We start from the raw sequence: 20657 nt of genomic DNA on the forward strand, positions 1-20657 counted from the left end.
AAATATTTCCTTTACTCCATCATGATCCACAGTGCAAACCATCTTTCTTTTTTGCCACTTATAACTCGTTCAGTCACATCAGATGTCAGTAGGAAGAAAATGACGGAGCGAAGTCAAGCAAAAGATCTAGTACAAACATAGAATTGAGTAAACCTTATTAGGAAGAAATGTAACAACAAGGAATTTTTAGTGTTGATGCAATGGGGTTTTCACAGGAGCTACGAATTTGTGGTGTAGAATCGAAAAAAATGTAAAATCGGAAAACATAAGAATCGAAGTTCCACTGTAAATGCCATTATTAAAAATAACGTAAATTCAGTCTATCATCAACTTTCCAGGAGAATAGTGTGCCAAAAAGTTTGACACATTACAATATTCAGTGGAATAGTTTTGTCCTGTCTGGCTCTCCCAAGGATCTCTGACTCTGATAGGAATGTCAACTACTTGAGGGCCTACGTTTTGACTTGAGTCTTTGCAGTGTCCTATCTCATTCTGCTGTTCAGCTAATATTGCCTTAAAATTCATTTTCCTGGAATAGACAAGCTATATATTGCTTCCACCTTTCATCATTCATTTCCTGTTGCAAAGAGAATGCGCCATTTACAACAACAAAACACAGTGCACACTTGCTGTTTTTATTATTATTATTATTATTATTCACTCACCATCTAAATTCTTAAGATGGGTCTTTATTTTGTCTCTTGGCCACTGTGATGGGGTGTGAGGTCCAAAGGAATCTTATAGAACACCTCCCACCCCCTCTCCCTCCCACCCATGTGCCGCCTCTTGGAGGTGGGCTTTTCATTTATTCTTATTGCTTTTCTTTGTTTTGTAATGTTTTTATCTTTTTTCTTTTGTTTTAGTTTTTGTATTATTTTCATTTGTTTCTTTTTATTTTTTCCTGCAGCAATGGAGAAAATTTTTCGAATTAACAATGTTTGGAAAACGAAATATTGCCATTGTGTTGTTTAGAAGAAAAAAATAGAAAGATGATAGAAAGAGAAGTGTCCCTTCACTTATTGTGTGTGGCAGTGTGTGTCTTGGAATTTTACTTCAAGCCGCTGACCATCATTTACATATCTATAATTCATCACTGATGCTATTTACTGTGAAATTGCTAACTAGTACCTAAAACTCTTTACAATATTTCATGACACTAATATCAGTGGTAGATCTTGTTGTGACCAAGTTGTTCTTATATGCTTAGGTTCTATTGATTACTTATAAAACTTATACTACGTTGGAAGCTGTATCTGACAAGTTTCCAGCCATGTCATGATCATTGGTTTCCCTATTTGAGTCTGGATTTAACCTGCAGACATCAGCCTGTCATCACACAATGGCTTGTTGTCTATGTTGTCTCCCTCTGATATACAATAAAACCCCTTTTTAACGAATCTCAGGGGACCAAAAAATTTATTCCTTAAAAGAGGATTTTCCTTAAATAAGGGTTTAGATCAGAATGCACAAAATAAATGTTCCAGAATCAAAATTAAAACCTAGGCTATTTAGGCCATATAAATACTCCATAATCACAAACTCAACCTTGTGCTGCATACAAAAATAGAGTGAACATGAATATGTTTCTTTGCAAATTTAAAACTACTTGATATATTTATAATACTTTTTTTTAATGTCAAGTTATTTTGGATGTTAGGTCACATCAAAAGTCGTCAGCTGGTATCTTGATTTAAAAAGAGTGTAAGTTTCTGTTTGCTGACAGCAAAATGTCTCAAAGATTACACAATACTTCCTAACAATGGACTGCTTTTGGTGGTTACTGCTCTTGATGAATTCATTTCGATGAGTGTGATGTCACAACTGTTTACATTTCTAATAGGTGAATTGTGGTTTGAGAAGCATTACTTTCAAAGTAAGTTTTGTTTTACGCAAGATGATGTACGTTGCATGCGGGAATGTGCGATGAATTTCTTAAAACACAGAGTATTAGAAACTCATTCAAAACTTATCTCTGAGGACCAGGCAATTAGAAAAATGTTGGCCCAGAAGACCAGCCATTTATGCCATAACTTAAAATTTTACTGACACATTTGTGTTTGATATATCTTAAAAGGTAGCACACACTAAAAAAGATCAAGTTTCAAGGTTAATTCTTCACATTTATTTTAACTTTCTCATAGATTAAAAATCAGGCTGTAGCAATGGCAAAAGTGCAGAGTGAGTTCCTGAGCACTTTTACACATAATTGGCTTTTCTATCAGAAAGCAAGTGCTTGACAGTATATGTATTCACCCATGAAAAAGTGTATTTTTAACCAAGAAATCCAGGAATTTTTTTTTCCCACGTATACGCCCTGGACCCACAACCAAACATCTGCCTAGATTGAAAACAGCAACCCAACAGGGTGTTTTCAAACACAACACCTTGTTGCAATCTTTTTGACCAGCATAAGGCGTATGACACTGCTTGACGTCATCACATTTTACTCACCCTCCATGACTGGGGCTTTTGAGTCCCCCCTACTGATTTTTGTCAGTTTCTATCCCCGTGATTGTTATGGGTAAAAGTCAGCACTTCACTCAACTCTCTGTAGGTCCAAGAGAGCAGCATCCCTCAGGGTTGTGTGTTGAGTGTCACTCTCTTCCTTATCGCCATCAATGGGCTAGTGACCTCTGTTGGACCGCTAGTCACCCCTGAATTGTATATAGATGAGTTTTGCATTTTATACCGCTCCCACTCGGTAGCCTCTGGTGAATGCCAGCTCCAAGGTGTCATCCATCAGGCCACTGCGTGAGCTGTTTCCCCTGGTTTCCATTGCTCTCATACAAAAATGCATACCTATCATTTCTGCCATCGTAGTGCCAGAATGCTGCATATGTATCCAGCATCTGGACACTGTAGCAAAGTTCCATTTCGTGGACCAACTTGTTTATAAAAAGCTTACTAGGCTGCCCCACATTTGTCACCTGAAGACTAGCTGCTTGCAGAAGCTTAATGCTCTTTGCTTCCTTGGCCACACATCTTTGGTTGTGGATTGTGCTACTCTTATCTGTATTTACTGGGCCCTGCTTACTGGATTACAGTTGCCAGGTTTATGGCTCAGCAGCTCCTTCTTTTTTGAAACTGTTATACTCAGTCCACCATTGTGGCAGGTGTCTGGCTGCTGGTGCCTTTTGGAATAATCCCATAAGCAATCTCCTTGCTGAAGCAGGAACTTTCCCTCCTTACATTTGATGGTACCAAGTCGTGGTCTCCTACACAATTTCCATTCAATAATTCCGTGATCATCCCACATATCCCAGTCTTTTTACATGTTAAGGGTGTCATCGTCGTCGTCCTGATTTCCGCCCTCGGGTGAGGTTACCAGTTGGCTTGCACCTAACTTCCCCGTGCCAAGGTCTCCATCTCCCCTCCCTGGACTGTGCTCCGTGCGTTTTCTCATGCAATCCCCCTTGGTTAGTGCCCAGGCCACAAATTAGGACCGATCTCTTCCAAGGTCCTAAAGTCTCAATTGCCCCATGACCTTTCAGCATCTGTTTTCATCAAATTCTCTAAGTGTTCCAGAGTGCTACCATCTTTTACACCGACAGCTCTAAAACTGTGGATCAGATGGGGTATGCTTTTGCATCACCTGCCAGTATGGAATGCCATTCACTGTGGGGAACATGTAGTGTGTTTACAGCAGAGCTATCAGCTGTTAGAAAATCTGTCTTTTTTTTTTAAACTGGCCTTCCTTGACTGTGTTTTAATATGCACTGACTCAGTGAGCAGTCTCCAGGCTATTGACCAATGCTGTTCTAGCTAACCTTTTGTCTCCGCTGTTCATTACCTTCTTGCAGACCTTCATTGTGCTTCCTGCTCAGTTGTCTTCCTCTGGGCTCCAAGTTGTGTGGATGTCCCAGGGAATGAACTGCCAGACTGTTTGGCTATAGGAGCACTTAATAGCTCCCGTTCACTTTGCAGACTCCAGGTGCAGATTTGTGGGTGCAAGTGAGATTTCTGCTCACTCGAAAATGGAACAATATCTGGTGGGCCGCTGCCTCGTCTAATAAACTCCGCACGATCAAGGAGACTACAGCAGCATGGTGTTCTTCCTTCTGGTTCTCCCAGAAAGAATCCACAGCCCTATGTCGTCTCTGCATTGGTCATAACAGATTAAACCATTGTTTTCTTTTGTGTAATCAACTGTCTTGAAATTGTGGTCATGGAACCTTACAGACAGGGGCTCATAACTTGGTGGAAAGCCCATTCTTTTTGCTGTCCATGCTAAATACGTACTTTGGGACTCGTTTCATCTAATATTTGCAGAAAATTCATAGATGGTTGAACTGGCTCTCATTTTTTTCTGTGAAGGGGTTTTTATTCCCATTTAAATGGTTTTAATTTACCAGGACAGAGTAGTTGGGGGTGGTTTGTCTCCCATTGTATGCTAGATCAGTGGGATCACCAACCCTACCTGCTTGACCAGGCTAGTCTTTCACACCTTTTTTACTCTGTTTTAATCACTTTTAGGTTCATTTGGCCTCCTTTCTGCCACACCATGTTTTCTGTTTTGATTGTTGCACTTTGTTAAATAGTGGGCACTCTTGACTACAGAGGATCACTGATGGAACAGCTGTGGGTGGAACATTTTCTATTACATGCAGAACCCCCGGGGATGGCCACCTGCTGACTTCCATATTTCCTTCATCTTGCTGTATCATTCACAGTACAAAAGGTGTCCATTATGTTTGTAGCCTTCTTGCTTTTACTGTTATGACTAGTGCTCGGATTTATATGCAGTGAAAAGTATGAATATATGCATGCATCTATGCATTAAAAATCTGATAAATATGCTCAAAAAACTTTAAAATATGCATAATAAATAAAATTCATTATTTCAACTTTCTCACATCTTTTAATCCTCCTAAAGTAATCTGATTATACAGTTATTCTTAAAACATTAATTAACAAAGTTAATATTTATTACTGTCTGTCTGTCTCTTTCTCTGAGCCTATTTTAGCATCAGTTGCTTTTACTGCAATAAACAATTAAAAAATTTTCACAGTTTCTGGAAGAAATGATTTCCTTCTGTCACTTTAAATGTTTTTATACGAAGAGAAAGCTCTCTCTACATCACTCGAAGTCACAGGACAGTACTGAAAAGTGGCTATGTCACTTACAGAATAACCATTAAGCTGTTATTCAGATTCTCCTTGTAACACATTATTCACATCCCAAAGGAACATTAAACCTAGATTCCTTGCTTCAGTTTTCTCAATTCTGTTGCGAAGACGCTTTACTATTTCTTCTGGTATGTCTCCAACGACAACTGTTTCATAGACCTCAAGGGCAGAAAATAGAGGCATTGCTTTTACATCCAAACATGTGATTGTGGCTGGGAGTTTACTGAAATAGGTCCTAATAAACACAAATTTACTCTGGATACTCTCCTCATTGCAAGCACTAATTGCAGCTGGGATACTTGCTGCTTCATTTCTATCCATCATGTCCAGCACCATTTTCACGTCTTCTAAATGCTCACTGTAATACGGAGCTGCTTCTATCCATGGTCCCCACCTCGTGATGATCGGCTGTGGGGGTAAACAAATACCTGGCATCATTTCAGTAAATAATTTTACTCTTGATGGTGCCTTCCCAAACACTTTCTTCACAGAGAAAATTATGGCATTTACTTCTGGAAAATACGCTCGAATTTCTTCAGCCAGTCGGTGAAGAGCATGTGCTAAACAAGTTATGTGAACTGCCTTGGGATAAAATACCTGCAAAGCTTTAGCAGCCTTAATCATATATGCTGCTGCATTTGTAACTATCACCAGGAATTTTTCCTTGTTTTCTTTAGCGGGCCACAAAATGCGTAATGCATCACGAACAACCCTAGCAATAGTAGAATGGTTTGTTTTTTCCAGTACTCTGAAGACAATGAGATGAGGTTTCCTGGTTCAGATTCCGCCATTTTTCCAATGACAATGTTGGCAATATATCTCCCACTTGAGTCAGTCGTTTCATCTACAGATAACCACATGTTTGAATCCCCAATATCTCTGATCTCTTGTATTACCTGAAAAGAATTATTTTATTGAAAATTTGTAAAGAAGAGCCATAGTAATATGGGTCTCACTTTTTTTTTTTTTTTGGGGGGGGGGGGGCCGGATAAGTATAACAAAATATATTAAAAATGTTACTTGATCGTAAACATGTTGACACTACAGGCCATATAAAATTTTGTTTTGATTTTAAAATATTTTTGAATAATAGATTTAAAATTCTTTAAAAAATTGAAAAGTTTTCATGAAACTTAAATGGAGGGTGGAAGATATGGGGGTAGCTGACATGCAAACTAATTTCATTAAATAAATGTTTAAACTTACCTCTTCGTATACTTTGCCAAGATAGTTTTTTCCTTATTGTTGATTCATCATGAACTTTTCGTTTGGTATATTTTTTGAGGAACCCTCGAAATTCTACATTATTTAATTTATTGAAAGGGATGTAGGCTGAAACTAAAGCTTTGCAGAGATCTTTCTAAAAATTATCATTGCCATCATTTCCATTTCTGCTTGCAGAAGATGCTACTGGTAAAGTTGTCTAGATGTTGGAGATATTTTTATTACGTCTACATCTACATCCATACTCCGCAAGCCACCTGACAGTGTGTGGCGGAGGGTACCTTGAGTACCTCTATTGATTCTCCCTTCTATTTCAGTCTCATATTGTTCGTGGAAAGAAGGATTGTCGGTATGCTTCTGTGTGGGCTCTAATCTCTCTGATTTTATCCTCATAGTCTCTTCGCGAGATATACGTAGGAGGGAGCAATATACTGCTTGACTCTTCGGTGAAGGTATGTTCTCAAAACTTTAACAAAAGCCCATACCAAGCTACTGAGCGTCTCTCCTGCAGAGTCTTCCACTGGAGTTTATCTATCATCTCCGTAACACTTTCGCGATTACTAAATGATCCTGTAACAAAGCGCGCTGCTCTCTGTTGGATCTTCTCTATCTCTTCTATCAACCCTATCTGGTACAGATCCCACACTGGTGAGCAGTATTCAAGCAGTGGGCGAACAAGCATACTGTAACCTACTTCCTTTGTTTTCGGATTGCATTTCCTTAGGATTCTTCCAATGAATCTGTCTGGCATCTGCTTTACCGACGATCAACTTTATATGATCATTGCATTTTAAATCACTCCTAATGCGTACTCCCAAATAATTTATGAAATTAACTGCTTCCAGTTGCTGACGTGCTATTTTGTAGCTAAATGATAAGGGATCTATCTTTCTTTGTATTCGCAGCACATTACACTTGTCTACATTGAGATTCACTTGCCATTCCCTGCACCATGCGTCAATTCGCTGCAGATCCTCCTGCATTTCAGTACAATTTTCCATTGTTACAACCTATCGATACACCACAGCATCATCTGCAAAAAGCCTCAATGAACTTCCGATGTCATTCACAAGGTCATTTATGTATATTGTGAATAGCAACGGTCCTACCTATGACACTCCCCTGCGGCACACCTGAAATCACTCTTACTTCGGAAGACTTCTCTCCATTGAGAATAACATGCTGCGTTCTATTATCTATGAACTCTTCAATCCAATCACACAATTGTTCTGATAGTCCATATGCTCTTACTTTGTTCATTAAACGACTGTGGGGAACTGTATCAAATGCCTTCCAGAAGTCAAGAAACATGGCATCTACCTGGGAACCTGTGTCTATGGCCCTCTGAGTCTCATGGACGAATAGCGCGACCGTCTTTTTCAAAACCCATGCTGATTCTTACAGAGTAGATTTCTAGTCTCCAGAAAAGTCATTATACTCTAACATAATAAGTGTTCCAAAATTCTACAACTGATCGCCGTTAGAGATATAGGGCTATAGTTCTGCACATCTTTTCGACGTCCCTTCTTGAAAACGAGGATGACCTGTGCCCTTTTCCAATCCTTTGGAACGCTACGCTCTTCTAGAGACCTACAGTACACTGCTGCAAGCAGGGGGGGCAAGTTCCTTTGCGTACTCTGTGTAAAATTGAACTGGTATCCCATCAGGTACAGTGACCTTTCCTCTTTTGAGCGATTTTAATTGTTTCTCTATCCCTCTGTCGTCTATTTCGATATCTACCATTTTGTCATCTGTGCGACAATCTAGAGAAGGAACTACAGTGCAGTCTTCCTCTGTGAAACAGCTTTGGAAAAAGACATTTAGTATTTCGGCCTTTAGTCTGCCATCCTCTGTTTCAGTACCATTTTGGTCACAGAGTGTCTGGACATTTTGTTTTGATCCACCTACGGCTTTGACATAAGACCAAAATTTCTTAGGATTTTCTGCCAAGTCAGTACATAGAACTTTACTTTCGAATTCATTGAACGCCTCTCGCATAGCCCCCCTCACACTGTATTTCGCTTTGCGTAATTTTTGTTTGTCTGCAAGGCTTTGGCTATGTTTATGTTTGCTGTGAAGTTCCCTTTGCTTCCGCAGCAGTTTTCTAACTCTGTTGTTGTACCACGGTGGCTCTTTTTCATGGACTGAGCAGTTGCATCGATGTGCCACTTGGACTAGAAGCAGCTTATAGACCAAGGTCAAAGATATTGTGCCTACATGTGTGTGCAGGGTTGCCACATCTTGCAAAGAAAATCAGTCTCATTACTTTATTGTCGCACCTCGTATGTTCTTAATGTCTTAATGGTCTCTGGAGGTAACAAGGAGGAATTCAGTAGTGGAGAAGTCTTTGTTGCACACATCGTGTATGGTTGTGATCAATCTTCCTATAGGTAACTCACTTAGCAGACCATACATCTTCTCGTACACTACAGGACATGTGCAGTGGGAAACTTCCGTACTACTGAATTCCTCTTCATTACCTCCAGAGGCTATTAAGAGGTTAAGAACCACATGATTATGTTCCACCAAGACTGTATGGTCTGCATTTAAATTTGTAGCAAATGATCTCAGTAATTTTGCAGTTAAAAAGCACTTATCACCTAAATATGCTTGAATTATGACTGGGTCATTCTTTCCATGTACTCTGGCAAAACCTTCATTTAAGGAAAAAATGTTTGGGTTCCCAGAGATTCATTAAGGCTTGCAGGAGATAACATTTTCATGCATCAATTTCAAATTTTCCATTATTATGTTTTAAGGACACTTAAACAAGTTTTTTATGAATTTTTAATGATGCTTAAAACATTTATTGTCTTACGTAAATATAGTATAGAAACCACCAAATATTGGATGTGCCGATCATGGGAGAAATAAATGTCAGTTATTAGTGACCATCGGAAAAACTGATATCCAAACAATATTAGTTACTTTCTGACCTCTTAGTTCACTGGGAGCCCTCATACATTGATTTTATTATTTTTTTATATATATATATATATATATATATATATATATATATATATATATATAAAAAAACAAAGATGATGTGACTTACCAAATGAAAGTGCTGGCAGGTCGACAGACACACAAACATACACACAAAATTCAAGCTTTCGCAACAAACTGTTGCCTCATCAGGAAAGAGGGAAGGAGAGGGAAAGATGAAAGGATGTGGGTTTTAAGGGAGAGGGTAAGGAGTCATTCCAATCCCGGGAGCGGAAAGACTTACCTTAGGGTGAAACAAGGACGGGTATACACTCGCACACACACACATATCCATCCACACATATACAGACACAAGCAGACATATTTAAAGACAAAGAGTTTGGGCAGAGATGTCAGTCGAGGCAGAAGTGCAGAGGCAAAGATGTTGTTGAATGACAGGTGAGGTATGAGTGGCGGCAACTTGAAATTAGCGGAGATTGAGGCCTGGTGGATAACGGGAAGAGAGGATATATTGAAGAGCAAGTTCCCATCTCCGGAGTTCGGATAGGTTGGTGTTAGTGGGAAGTATCCAGATAACCCGGACGGTGTAACACTGTGCCAAGATGTGCTGGCCGTGCACCAAGGCATGTTTAGCCACAGGGTGATCCTCATTACCAACAAACACTGTCTGCCTGTGTCCATTCATGCGAATGGACAGTTTGTTGCTGGTCATTCCCACATAGAATGCGTCACAGTGTAGGCAGGTCAGTTGGTAGATCACGTGGGTGCTTTCACACGTGGCTCTGCCTTTGATCGTGTACACCTTCCGGGTTACAGGACTGGAGTAGGTGGTGGTGGGAGGGTGCATGGGACAGGTTTTACACCGGGGGCGGTTACAAGGGTAGGAGCCAGAGGGTAGGGAAGGTGGTTTGGGGATTTCATAGGGATGAACTAAGAGGTTACGAAGGTTAGGTGGACGGCGGAAAGACACTCTTGGTGGAGTGGGGAGGATTTCATGAAGGATGGATCTCATTTCTGGGCAGGATTTTAGGAAGTCGTATCCCTGCTGGAGAGCCACATTCAGAATCTGATCCAGTCCCGGAAAGTATCCTGTCACAAGTGGGGCACTTTTGTGGTTCTTCTGTGGGAGGTTCTGGGTTTGAGAGGATGAGGAGGTTGCTCTGGTTATTTGCTTCTGTACCAGGTCGGGAGGGTAGTTGCGGGATGCGAAAGCTGTTGTCAGGTTGTTGGTGTAATGCTTCAGGGATTCCGGACTGGAGCAGATTCGTTTGCCACGAAGACCTAGGCTGTAGGGAAGGGACCGTTTGATGTGGAATGGGTGGCAGCTGTCGTAATGGAGGTATTGTTGTTTGTTGGTGGGTTTGATGTGGACGGACGTGTGAAGCTGGCCATTGGACAGGTGGAGGTCAACATCAAGGAAAGTGGCATGGGATTTGGAATAGGACCAGGTGAATCTGATGGAACCAAAGGAGTTGAGGTTGGAGAGGAAATTCTGGAGTTCTTCTTCACTGTGAGTCCAGATCATGAAGATGTCATCAATAAATCTGTACCAAACTTTGGGTTGGCAGGCCTGGGTAACCAAGAAGGCTTCCTCTAAGCGACCCATGAATAGGTTGGCGTACGAAGGGGCCATCCTGGTACCCATGGCTGTTCCCTTTAATTGCTGGTATGTCTGGCCTTCAAAAGTGAAGAAGTTGTGGGTCAGGATGAAGCTGGCTAAGGTAATGAGGAAAGAGGTTTTAGGTAGGGTGGCATGTGATCGACGTGAAAGGAAGTGCTCCATCGCAGCGAGGCCCTGGACGTGCGGGATATTTGTGTATAAGGAAGTGGCATCAATGGTTACAAGGATGGTTTCTGGGGGTAACGGATTGGGTAAGGATTCCAGGCGTTCGAGAAAGTGGTTGGTGTCTTTGATGAAGGATGGGAGACTGCACGTAATGGGTTGAAGGTGTTGATCTACGTAGGCAGAGATACGTTCTGTGGGGGCTTGGTAACCAGCTACAATGGGACGGCCAGGATGATTGGGTTTGTGAATTTTAGGAAGAAGGTAGAAGGTAGGGGTGCGGGGTGTCGGTGGGGTCAGGAGGTTGATGGAGTCAGGTGAAAGGTTTTGTAGGGGGCCTAAGGTTCTGAGGATTCCCTGAAGCTCCGCCTGGACATCAGGAATGGGATTACCTTGGCAAATTTTGTATGTGGTGTTGTCTGAAAGCTGACGCAGTCCCTCAGCCACATACTCCCGACGATCAAGTACCACGGTCGTGGAACCCTTGTCCGCCGGAAGAATGATGATGGACCGGTCAGCCTTCAGATCACGGATAGCCTGGGCTTCAGCAGTGGTGATGTTGGGAGTAGGATTAAGGTTTTTTAAGAAGGATTGAGAGGCAAGGCTGGAAGTCAGAAATTCCTGGAAGGTTTGGAGAGGGTGATTTTGAGGAAGAGGAGGTGGGTCCCGCTGTGACGGAGGACGGAACTGTTCCAGGCAGGGTTCAATTTGGATAGTGTCTTGGGGAGTTGGATCATTAGGGGTAGGATTAGGATCATTTTTCTTCGTGGCAAAGTGATACTTCCAGCAGAGAGTACGAGTGTAGGACAGTAAATCTTTGACGAGGGCTGTTTGGTTGAATCTGGGAGTGGGGCTGAAGGTGAGGCCTTTGGATAGGACAGAGGTTTCAGATTGGGAGAGAGGTTTGGAGGAAAGGTTAACTACTGAATTAGGGTGTTGTGGTGCCAGATTGTGTTGCTTGGAATTTTGAGGTTTTGGAGGGAGTGGAGCTGGAAGTGGGAGACTGAGTAGATGGGAGAGACTGGGTTTGTGTGCAATGAGAGGTGGTTGAGGTTTGCTGGAAAGGTTGTGAAGGGTGAGTGAGTTGCCTTTCCGGAGGTGGGAAACCAGGAGATTGGATAGTTTTTTGAGGTGAAGGGTGGCATGCTGCTCTAATTTGCGGTTGGCCTGTAGGAGGATGCTCTGAATAGCCGGTGTGGATGTGGGAGAGGAAAGATTGAGGACTTTTATTAAGGATAGGAGTTGACGGGTGTGTTCATTGGCTGAGTTGATGTGTAGGTGAAGGATTAGGTGGGTGAGGGCAGTGGATTGTTCAGTTTGGAACTGGTATAGGGACTGATGGAAAGAAGGGTTGCAGCCAGAGATGGGAACTTTAAGTGTGAGGCCTTTGGGGGTTATGCCAAATGTCAGACAAGCCTGAGAAAATAAAATATGCGAGCGTACAGAAGCAAATAACCAGAGCAACCTCCTCATCCTCTCAAACCCAGAACCTCCCACAGAAGAACCACAAAAGTGCCCCACTTGTGACAGGATACTTTCCGGGACTGGATCAGATTCTGAATGTGGCTCTCCAGCAGGGATACGACTTCCTAAAATCCTGCCCAGAAATGAGATCCATCCTTCATGAAATCCTCCCCACTCCACCAAGAGTGTCTTTCCGCCGTCCACCTAACCTTCGTAACCTCTTAGTTCATCCCTATGAAATCCCCAAACCACCTTCCCTACCCTCTGGCTCCTACCCTTGTAACCGCCCCCGGTGTAAAACCTGTCCCATGCACCCTCCCACCACCACCTACTCCAGTCCTGTAACCCGGAAGGTGTACACGATCAAAGGCAGAGCCACGTGTGAAAGCACCCACGTGATCTACCAACTGACCTGCCTACACTGTGACGCATTCTATGTGGGAATGACCAGCAACAAACTGTCCATTCGCATGAATGGACACAGGCAGACAGTGTTTGTTGGTAATGAGGATCACCCTGTGGCTAAACATGCCTTGGTGCACGGCCAGCACATCTTGGCACAGTGTTACACCGTCCGGGTTATCTGGATACTTCCCACTAACACCAACCTATCCGAACTCCGGAGATGGGAACTTGCTCTTCAATATATCCTCTCTTCCCGTTATCCACCAGGCCTCAATCTCCGCTAATTTCAAGTTGCCGCCACTCATACCTCACCTGTCATTCAACAACATCTTTGCCTCTGCACTTCTGCCTCGACTGACATCTCTGCCCAAACTCTTTGTCTTTAAATATGTCTGCTTGTGTCTGTATATGTGTGGATGGATATGTGTGTGTGTGCGAGTGTATACCCGTCCTTGTTTCACCCTAAGGTAAGTCTTTCCGCTCCCGGGATTGGAATGACTCCTTACCCTCTCCCTTAAAACCCACATCCTTTCATCTTTCCCTCTCCTTCCCTCTTTCCTGATGAGGCAACAGTTTGTTGCGAAAGCTTGAATTTTGTGTGTATGTTTGTGTTTGTTTGTGTGTCTGTCGACCTGCCAGCACTTTCATTTGGTAAGTCACATCATCTTTGTTTTTAGATATATATTTCCTACGTGGAATGTTTCCCTCTATTATAACTATATATATATATATATATATATATATATATATATATATATATATATATTTTTTTTTTTTTTTTTTTTTTTTTTTTTTTTTTTTTTTTTTTTTTTTGCGGTATAATACAACTGAACTACATACAGCCACTTCATGTCAGCAAAATTTACAAAATTTAATATTTTTATCACAAAGTTTACTAGTTTAATTGGAAAACACTGTTTAAAAGAAGATTGAATTTGGAAACACTCCCAATAGTTCATCTGTCGGTGTTGTCATTAGCTTCAGTCCAAAGACAAATTTGATACTACCCTATCTTTTGCCGCACCATCTGCCTGGTAGAATTTTGCACAGAACATAATATAATCATTGCTGACATTTGTTTTAAGAATCATGAAGGCTTTGTGTACATGGAAGAGACCTAGGGATGGAAGGTTTCAGACTGACTATATAATGGTAAGACAGAGATTTCAGAACCAGATTTTAAATGGTAAGGCATTCCCAAGGGCAGATGTGGACTCATCACAATTAATTGGGCATTAACTGAAGATTACAACTGACAAAACTGCAAAAAGGTAGGAAATCAAGGAAGTTGAAATAATGAATGTTGAGAGTTTGAGTGGGAGCATGAGGACTAGAACAGAGGGGAAAGGAATACAATAGAAGACAAATGGGTTGCCTTGAGAAGCACCAGAGAGTCAAACAGGTAAAAAGACAAGATCTAGTAGAAATCCTTGGATAGCACACAAGATATTGAATTTAATTGGTGGAATAAGAAAATCAAATGAAACAGACAAAAGGAATACAAACATCTGAAAAATGAGGTTGACAGAAAGTGCAGACTGACTAAACAGAAATGGCTAGAGGCCAAGTGTAAGGATTTAGAAGCGTATTTCACTAAGGAAAAGGTAGATACTGCCTACAACAAAGTTAAAGAGGCCTTTGGAGAAGAGAGAAGCAGCTGTATAAATATCAAGAACTCAAATGGAAAGCCAGTCCTAAGCAAAGAAGGGAAATGTGGAAGGTGTATAAAGAGGGTCTACACAAAGGAGATGAACTTAAGTGGACTATTGTAGGAATGGAAGCGGACATAGATAAAGATGAGACCAAAGATTTAGTTCTGTGAGAAGAGTTTGACAGAGCACTAAAAGACCTAAGTCAAAACAAAGCCCCAGGAGTAGACAGCATTCCAGCAGAACTTCTAATAGTCTAGAGAGAGCCAGCCATGACAAATCTGATCCATCTGATGTGCAAGATGTATGAAACAGGTGAAACTGTTCATCTACAGCCGTATTATTCCGGGATTATGTAATTTTTGAATTAGTACCACCCATTTCTCCCAAATACTGAGAACTGAAGTTTGTTTGTCAGTGTGTTGGCTTGATCAAGTAGTCGATTCCTATTCAGCTGTACAGTACATGATAATTTACTCAACATTTCTAGTGACATTATTATCGGGAATACATCCCTGCAGGTTTCCTTGTACCACAAGCTTTTTGTAGACTCGTCACCCAATCCATAAGCACCGTTAAGAAACAGTGATATATTATATACTTCAATGTGAGCACTGTCAGTATTTATCCTTTTTAGCCATATACCCATGCACACTCAAAATATATTTAACTAGTTTTATTTTTGATTGTCATAAAAAAGATTGCTTCAAATGAATTTTTTTATGTCAGTTATTCTGGTGGCTGCATACCTTGCAATTTCAGATAAGATTTTGAAGATTAGGCTATATAAAGACCACTGTGTTTCAGAAGCAAGCATAGCTGTCATTCTTTAGCATGATTTTGTGAAGAAACAGTGTATGTATTGCTGATAGAATATTAACTATAGGAATTATCAGACTCCTCACTTCAAGAACTGTTACTCCTATGAAGTTCATTACCACAAGCATTTACTATCACTTCTATCTCAGCATCAATTAATTAGTGATTTATCTATATGGTGATTTTAGTTATCACCACCACCACCACCACCTCCTCCTCCTCCTCCTCCTACTCCTACCTCATTGTATTAAGTCACTTAAACTTCACAAGTCTCACTTATGTTCATCTTGGGTCTGAAGTAAGGACATCTTCATCACAAGAAATACAGTCCAGGAATGTCAGATTTTTAGGAACATCTGTGATTCTACTCCATACTACTTCTGACGTGGTTGCCTCGAACAGTGACTGATGTGCCACTATGCCACTGCCAGATTTCATAAAGCAATTTAATACAATGTGTTATGTTACACAGTTGCAGGCAGCAGCGAACACATGCGTAACCTGTAGAATGTTGAGTTGTCGTGTCCGCTTTAGTAGTGGACATAACTGGAGCAACAATGATTTGTGTTCTAGTTCTTCTGTAACACCATGAGAAGTTACAGGCAGTAGAAGTCTTCTTCAGTAACGTAGGACAGGTGAATGAAATGGAGATGATTATCATACTGGGAAGTATCTTGAATGTCAGACAGGTAATATTCAAGTTGTTAAACACTTTATTTCACATATATTCCTTACAGGTAGAAATGTGTTACAGTACCTGTACTTTTTTGTCTTGCTGGCCTAACTCTTTCAAGAGACAGGTGCGTTATAGTGTACTGTTACAATTACTCTAACAGTGTCGGTGCAAATATTGGTCCTCAATATGTGTCGAGTTTGTTATGCTTGTGGCTTCCAAATTGAGGTTACCACAACCCCACAAAGTCGCTACTGGTCAAGCATCTTTCTGGCCCAAAATTCCCTAAGTCATTAACACATTTTTTTTTATCTACTGTGAACTATTACATTTTAAAATTGAAAACTTATCATTGTACATATTAGATTCTTATAATGACAATCACTCTCCGTTACTGCTGCAACAGTTACTGCTGATCTTCCTGTAATGACAAAAGATCGGTCATTTAAGCCTGCACCGAATGTTACTGCTTACAGTAACTACATGCTAATATGACACCGTTCTGTGGGTCTACTCTTTCCTGAAAACTCTTGTGTTATGATAAATTGTGTGTTCATTCAGGTACTTTACAAACTGTCATTCAACAAATTGTCCCAGACTAAATTGGTTTGCTGTGAACAGTTAATAAAAGGAGGATTCATATGATGGAATGTGTGTATGTTACAGATGACCTGTTCTTTGTGTTCTGTTCAGATTATGAATACATCTGTAGCTCAGGAACGCTGTAACTGAAGAAAGTAAGATGGCAGACTCCAAATACAAATACTCCAAACCTTCCCCTTATCCTAAGCAACCCTTCTACAAGTGTAGTGAATTCCAGTGGCATAAGGGTAGAGGTTATTGTTCTTACTACAAGAATAAAATTACTGGGATTCTTCACTGTTGCAGCTTTCCAATGCCTTGCTATTGCAAACTACATCTTATAGTGGCATTGCTTTTAGCTGCTTTCAAAAATGTGGTGATCAGTTACTTAAATCTGAAAATACCTTCTTCTGAATCCCTCCAACACACCAGTAATTGCTTTTTTGTTCCCTAAGAAACGCATTACTTCTTTATGCACACACTTTAAATAACCCCAGACACTATGTTAACTATTGGGAAAAACAAACAATACATGTACTATAACAGTACTCTTTCCCTCTAAATGTATTCTGTGAAGAACCTACAAAATACTAAAGTTGCTCACAGATTTAGCCTGAAATCTGCCTGTAATAGTGTGGCCAGTTTATGTGCCTAGTTTTGAATTTCTTCACCTTCTCCACATAACACAATTCTTTAATTACCTTTGTTATTGGATCTTGTATAACACTCTGACCCTTGGATGCCTCACTCTCAAAATATATAAAGGACCATCACACGGAAGGAATAACTTTGTACGAAAGGTAAAACACTAACTCGCAAATACTAAACAAGTGTTCTGGAGAACTCTTGGAAAGACGTATAAGGGGAACATTGTAGTAGAGTTGGTGTAACGATCCTGGACAGTTGGTAGTGCTGTTGTCAGCTTTAAACTGTGAAGCACAAATGGTTGCAGGCAGAAACAGTAGCTTTCTATAGAGCTCTGGCAACACTTAGGAGTTGTCATAAAGACACATACAAAATCATGATACGTGATTGGTTGAGGTTGGGGCACGAAGTTGACACATACAGCCGACTGCAACTCTGAGGTATTGTCTTCTGCCGACTTGTCTATAGGTCTTTTCATAAACATGAATTGCCTAGTCCTTTCATAAACATGAATTGCCTATACTTCTTTTTATATTCAAAGTGTAAATTGTTGGGATATCTAACATGTTCAGCAGGTTTGATATGATCGGATTTCAACTTCTTTCAGTCTCTAATGAAATTTTTCAAAAGGAATCAGTTTGAGTCAAAGTGGTTACGGCAACTTCTGATTGCAAAAATGTTGACCAAATAAGCATTTTTTTTTTTTTTTTTTCAAAATAGTATGATCTTTCATTGCCATGATGGGAACTTGTCACATTGCCATCACACATGTGTAATTCCATTATTTCTATTCCTCAAAAAAAGATAGTGCCTTAAAGTTGTTTACATCTGACACAATGTTTCATATGTAAGTCACTGATTAAAATATCTGTAGATGGTTTACTTACATTAACCACAGTTTCAGAAAGCATCCACAAAACATTAACTTTTCAACTCATTAAACTTAATTGACTTTTATTCACAAAAGCACTGTCTTTATGAGAGCTTTACTGCATACAAAATGAATCTGAAAATTGAATATATGTGCTTCAGCCAATGTCTTGCTGCACTGAAGTTTAGCTTCCATTATTCAGCTATTGTTTTGGAAAGAGATTAAGTTATTTCTGCATTTACCATAGTTATGAACTCGTGTAAAATAGCTTATCAAGGCATATCAAGGCATTATTCACTTATGGACAGCTTGTGAACTAAATAATATGAAGCAATGTAATGACATAGATGTGTGTGCGAGTAACACTTCAGTTAAGTGGTTATTCGGTTGACCGATGTTCGCATAATCAAAGCTGTGCTGTATTGAAATTTTACATAAAGTACCTGAAGAATGTTCTCTTGCTTGCATAGTATTTTGTCTTCTGAGTGTTAGTTATCAAAGCTTTATTCATTTTTTAAAAAAATCTAGTGTTTTGATAGCTGTGATTATCACTTTGGATAGTTGTTTCTTGCTGTCTGAAAATGAGGTACTGGTGTTCTGAAGACTTCTGTTGTCAACACACTTATATATAAAATGTAATTTACAGACATGAACAGTGCAGTATAATGATTGTACTTTGCAATTACTCACAGCATCATGGAGCACAAATTTTAAAAAAATTATAAAATTTTTTGTGCATTAACCATCCTTGTGACAGTATTTGCTGCTTTGTTGTTGACAATGGTTTCTGTCTCCTTGTTACAGTGTCTTCTGCTTCACTGGCAACTGCGAATCCATTCTCCGGAGTGCCACCTCAGCCACAGGCTGGCCTGTACCCACAAAGTACTTCACCAGCACTACGGCCAGTGATTAACCAGAGTCATCAGCCGGCAGCCAGCCCCTGGGGTGCTCCTACTGTGCTGCAGAGCCCTCTTGTGCCATCTGCACAGCCTAATCCTTTCCTATCCTAATGCGACATTGATGTCAGATAGGCAGGATGTACTGGAACTTGTTTTGTTATGTATGGGAAACACACAGTGCAACAACAAAAACTTAACAGTCTGAAGTAATTGTTGGCAGTGAATCAGATAGTGGCAGCTTAGCCACTTACTTTGCTAATGGCATTCATTCTTAATAGTTAACAGAATAAAAGAAAATGAGCTCACTGTATAGCAGAGAAGTTCCTATATTCTGCAAAATATTTTGTACATTAAACATTAAAGGCAGAAGCATTTTTGTAGTTCATGTACAGGTACGTTTTTTGCACCAGTTTGCTAATATGTGCAGTTTTGCACTGCTAAAATAATTGACAACTTGGAAACTCGTTATAAATGAAGTCTTGTATATGTACATATTGAGAAAAGCAGATCACACTGTTTTGTGGTTATTAAAATTCCAGTGCTGGAGCTTGAATGAGCTGCTATCAATTTTAGATTTGACTGCTGCATAGTAAATGACAGAGCTGTGTAAAAAAAAAAATATTTTTACACCATTATTTCTACATTAAAAGTTTGACTGTAATTTTTCAGTGGATTTACCAGGAGGTAAATTTTACTCATAATACAACTGAAATAAAATAACACAGTTTAAGTGTATTTTATCTAGTGAGTTTTACTTTGTAATTACATCATATTTTGTTAAGTTGCAACATTTTACAAAATATCTCAAAGAAACTTAGTGTGATGATTGTATTTACTGGTAAGTGACACTGAAAACCGTATTTCTATTGCCTTATCTTTCACGCCTCGTATTTGAGCTGTATGTTGAAAAAACTTTTTGATAGTTCTAGCACAATTATTTGACTGCTGGTACTTTATGTATTGCCATAAATGATTGTTGTATATTGAAGTATTTTATGTTAGTTTTTTCTCATCTTATCTGAATCATTGTTTGTAGATTCATTTTCATGAATGTGACAGTTATTTTAAGTTGTGGAGTATTATCAGATCTAAGACAAGCTTATAATGTGTTAAGAATTGTAATTTATCCATGTACTGTTAATGAATTTTGGTTTGGAGTGTCGGATTATATAAGGCTACATTATATACCTCTGCATTAAGGATGTGGTGGAGTGTCAGTTCAGTTACTCAATTATATATGTTGTTGGTATGGAAAATTATGTAAATGCATATTTTTGTGATTAGATTCTTTTACAGTATTTGTGTCATAAAACATACACAACATTTAATATATTATGTTTTACTTTTCATGTCATAATAATCCTTTGTGCTTTAAGTTGCTCAGTCCTTTGCTGCATGCGTAATACTGGTAGATGCTTATGGAATGTCTGCTTCAGAGTTGAAAGTGATTATTTACATGCCGTACTAGACAGAGAAGTAGCATTAAACAATGAAGTGTTGTTGCAAAACATATATCAGTATAGCTGTAGCTGGCGTGCATTTGGGTATTGGAAAATTTATTTGTAATACT

General features: G+C 39.8%; 1 protein-coding gene across 7 annotated transcripts in view; it reads left to right on the plus strand.

Annotated features, from left to right (window-relative positions):
- The window catches only part of LOC124774954 (epsin-2), a 148328-nt gene extending 127913 nt beyond the window's left edge, over window positions 1–20415 (plus strand). For all 7 annotated transcript variants that reach the window (XM_047249663.1, XM_047249668.1, XM_047249667.1 and 4 more), the window contains one exon: window positions 18993–20415. In XM_047249663.1, the coding sequence (XP_047105619.1) occupies window positions 18993–19198 (206 nt within the window). In that variant the 3' untranslated portion in view covers window positions 19199–20415. The remainder of the gene's footprint in view (window positions 1–18992) is intronic.
- The last annotated feature ends 242 nt before the right edge of the window (window positions 20416–20657 follow it).

This window comes from Schistocerca piceifrons, chromosome 2 (assembly GCF_021461385.2).
Source record: "Schistocerca piceifrons isolate TAMUIC-IGC-003096 chromosome 2, iqSchPice1.1, whole genome shotgun sequence".
Lineage (NCBI taxonomy): Eukaryota > Metazoa > Arthropoda > Insecta > Orthoptera > Acrididae > Schistocerca > Schistocerca piceifrons.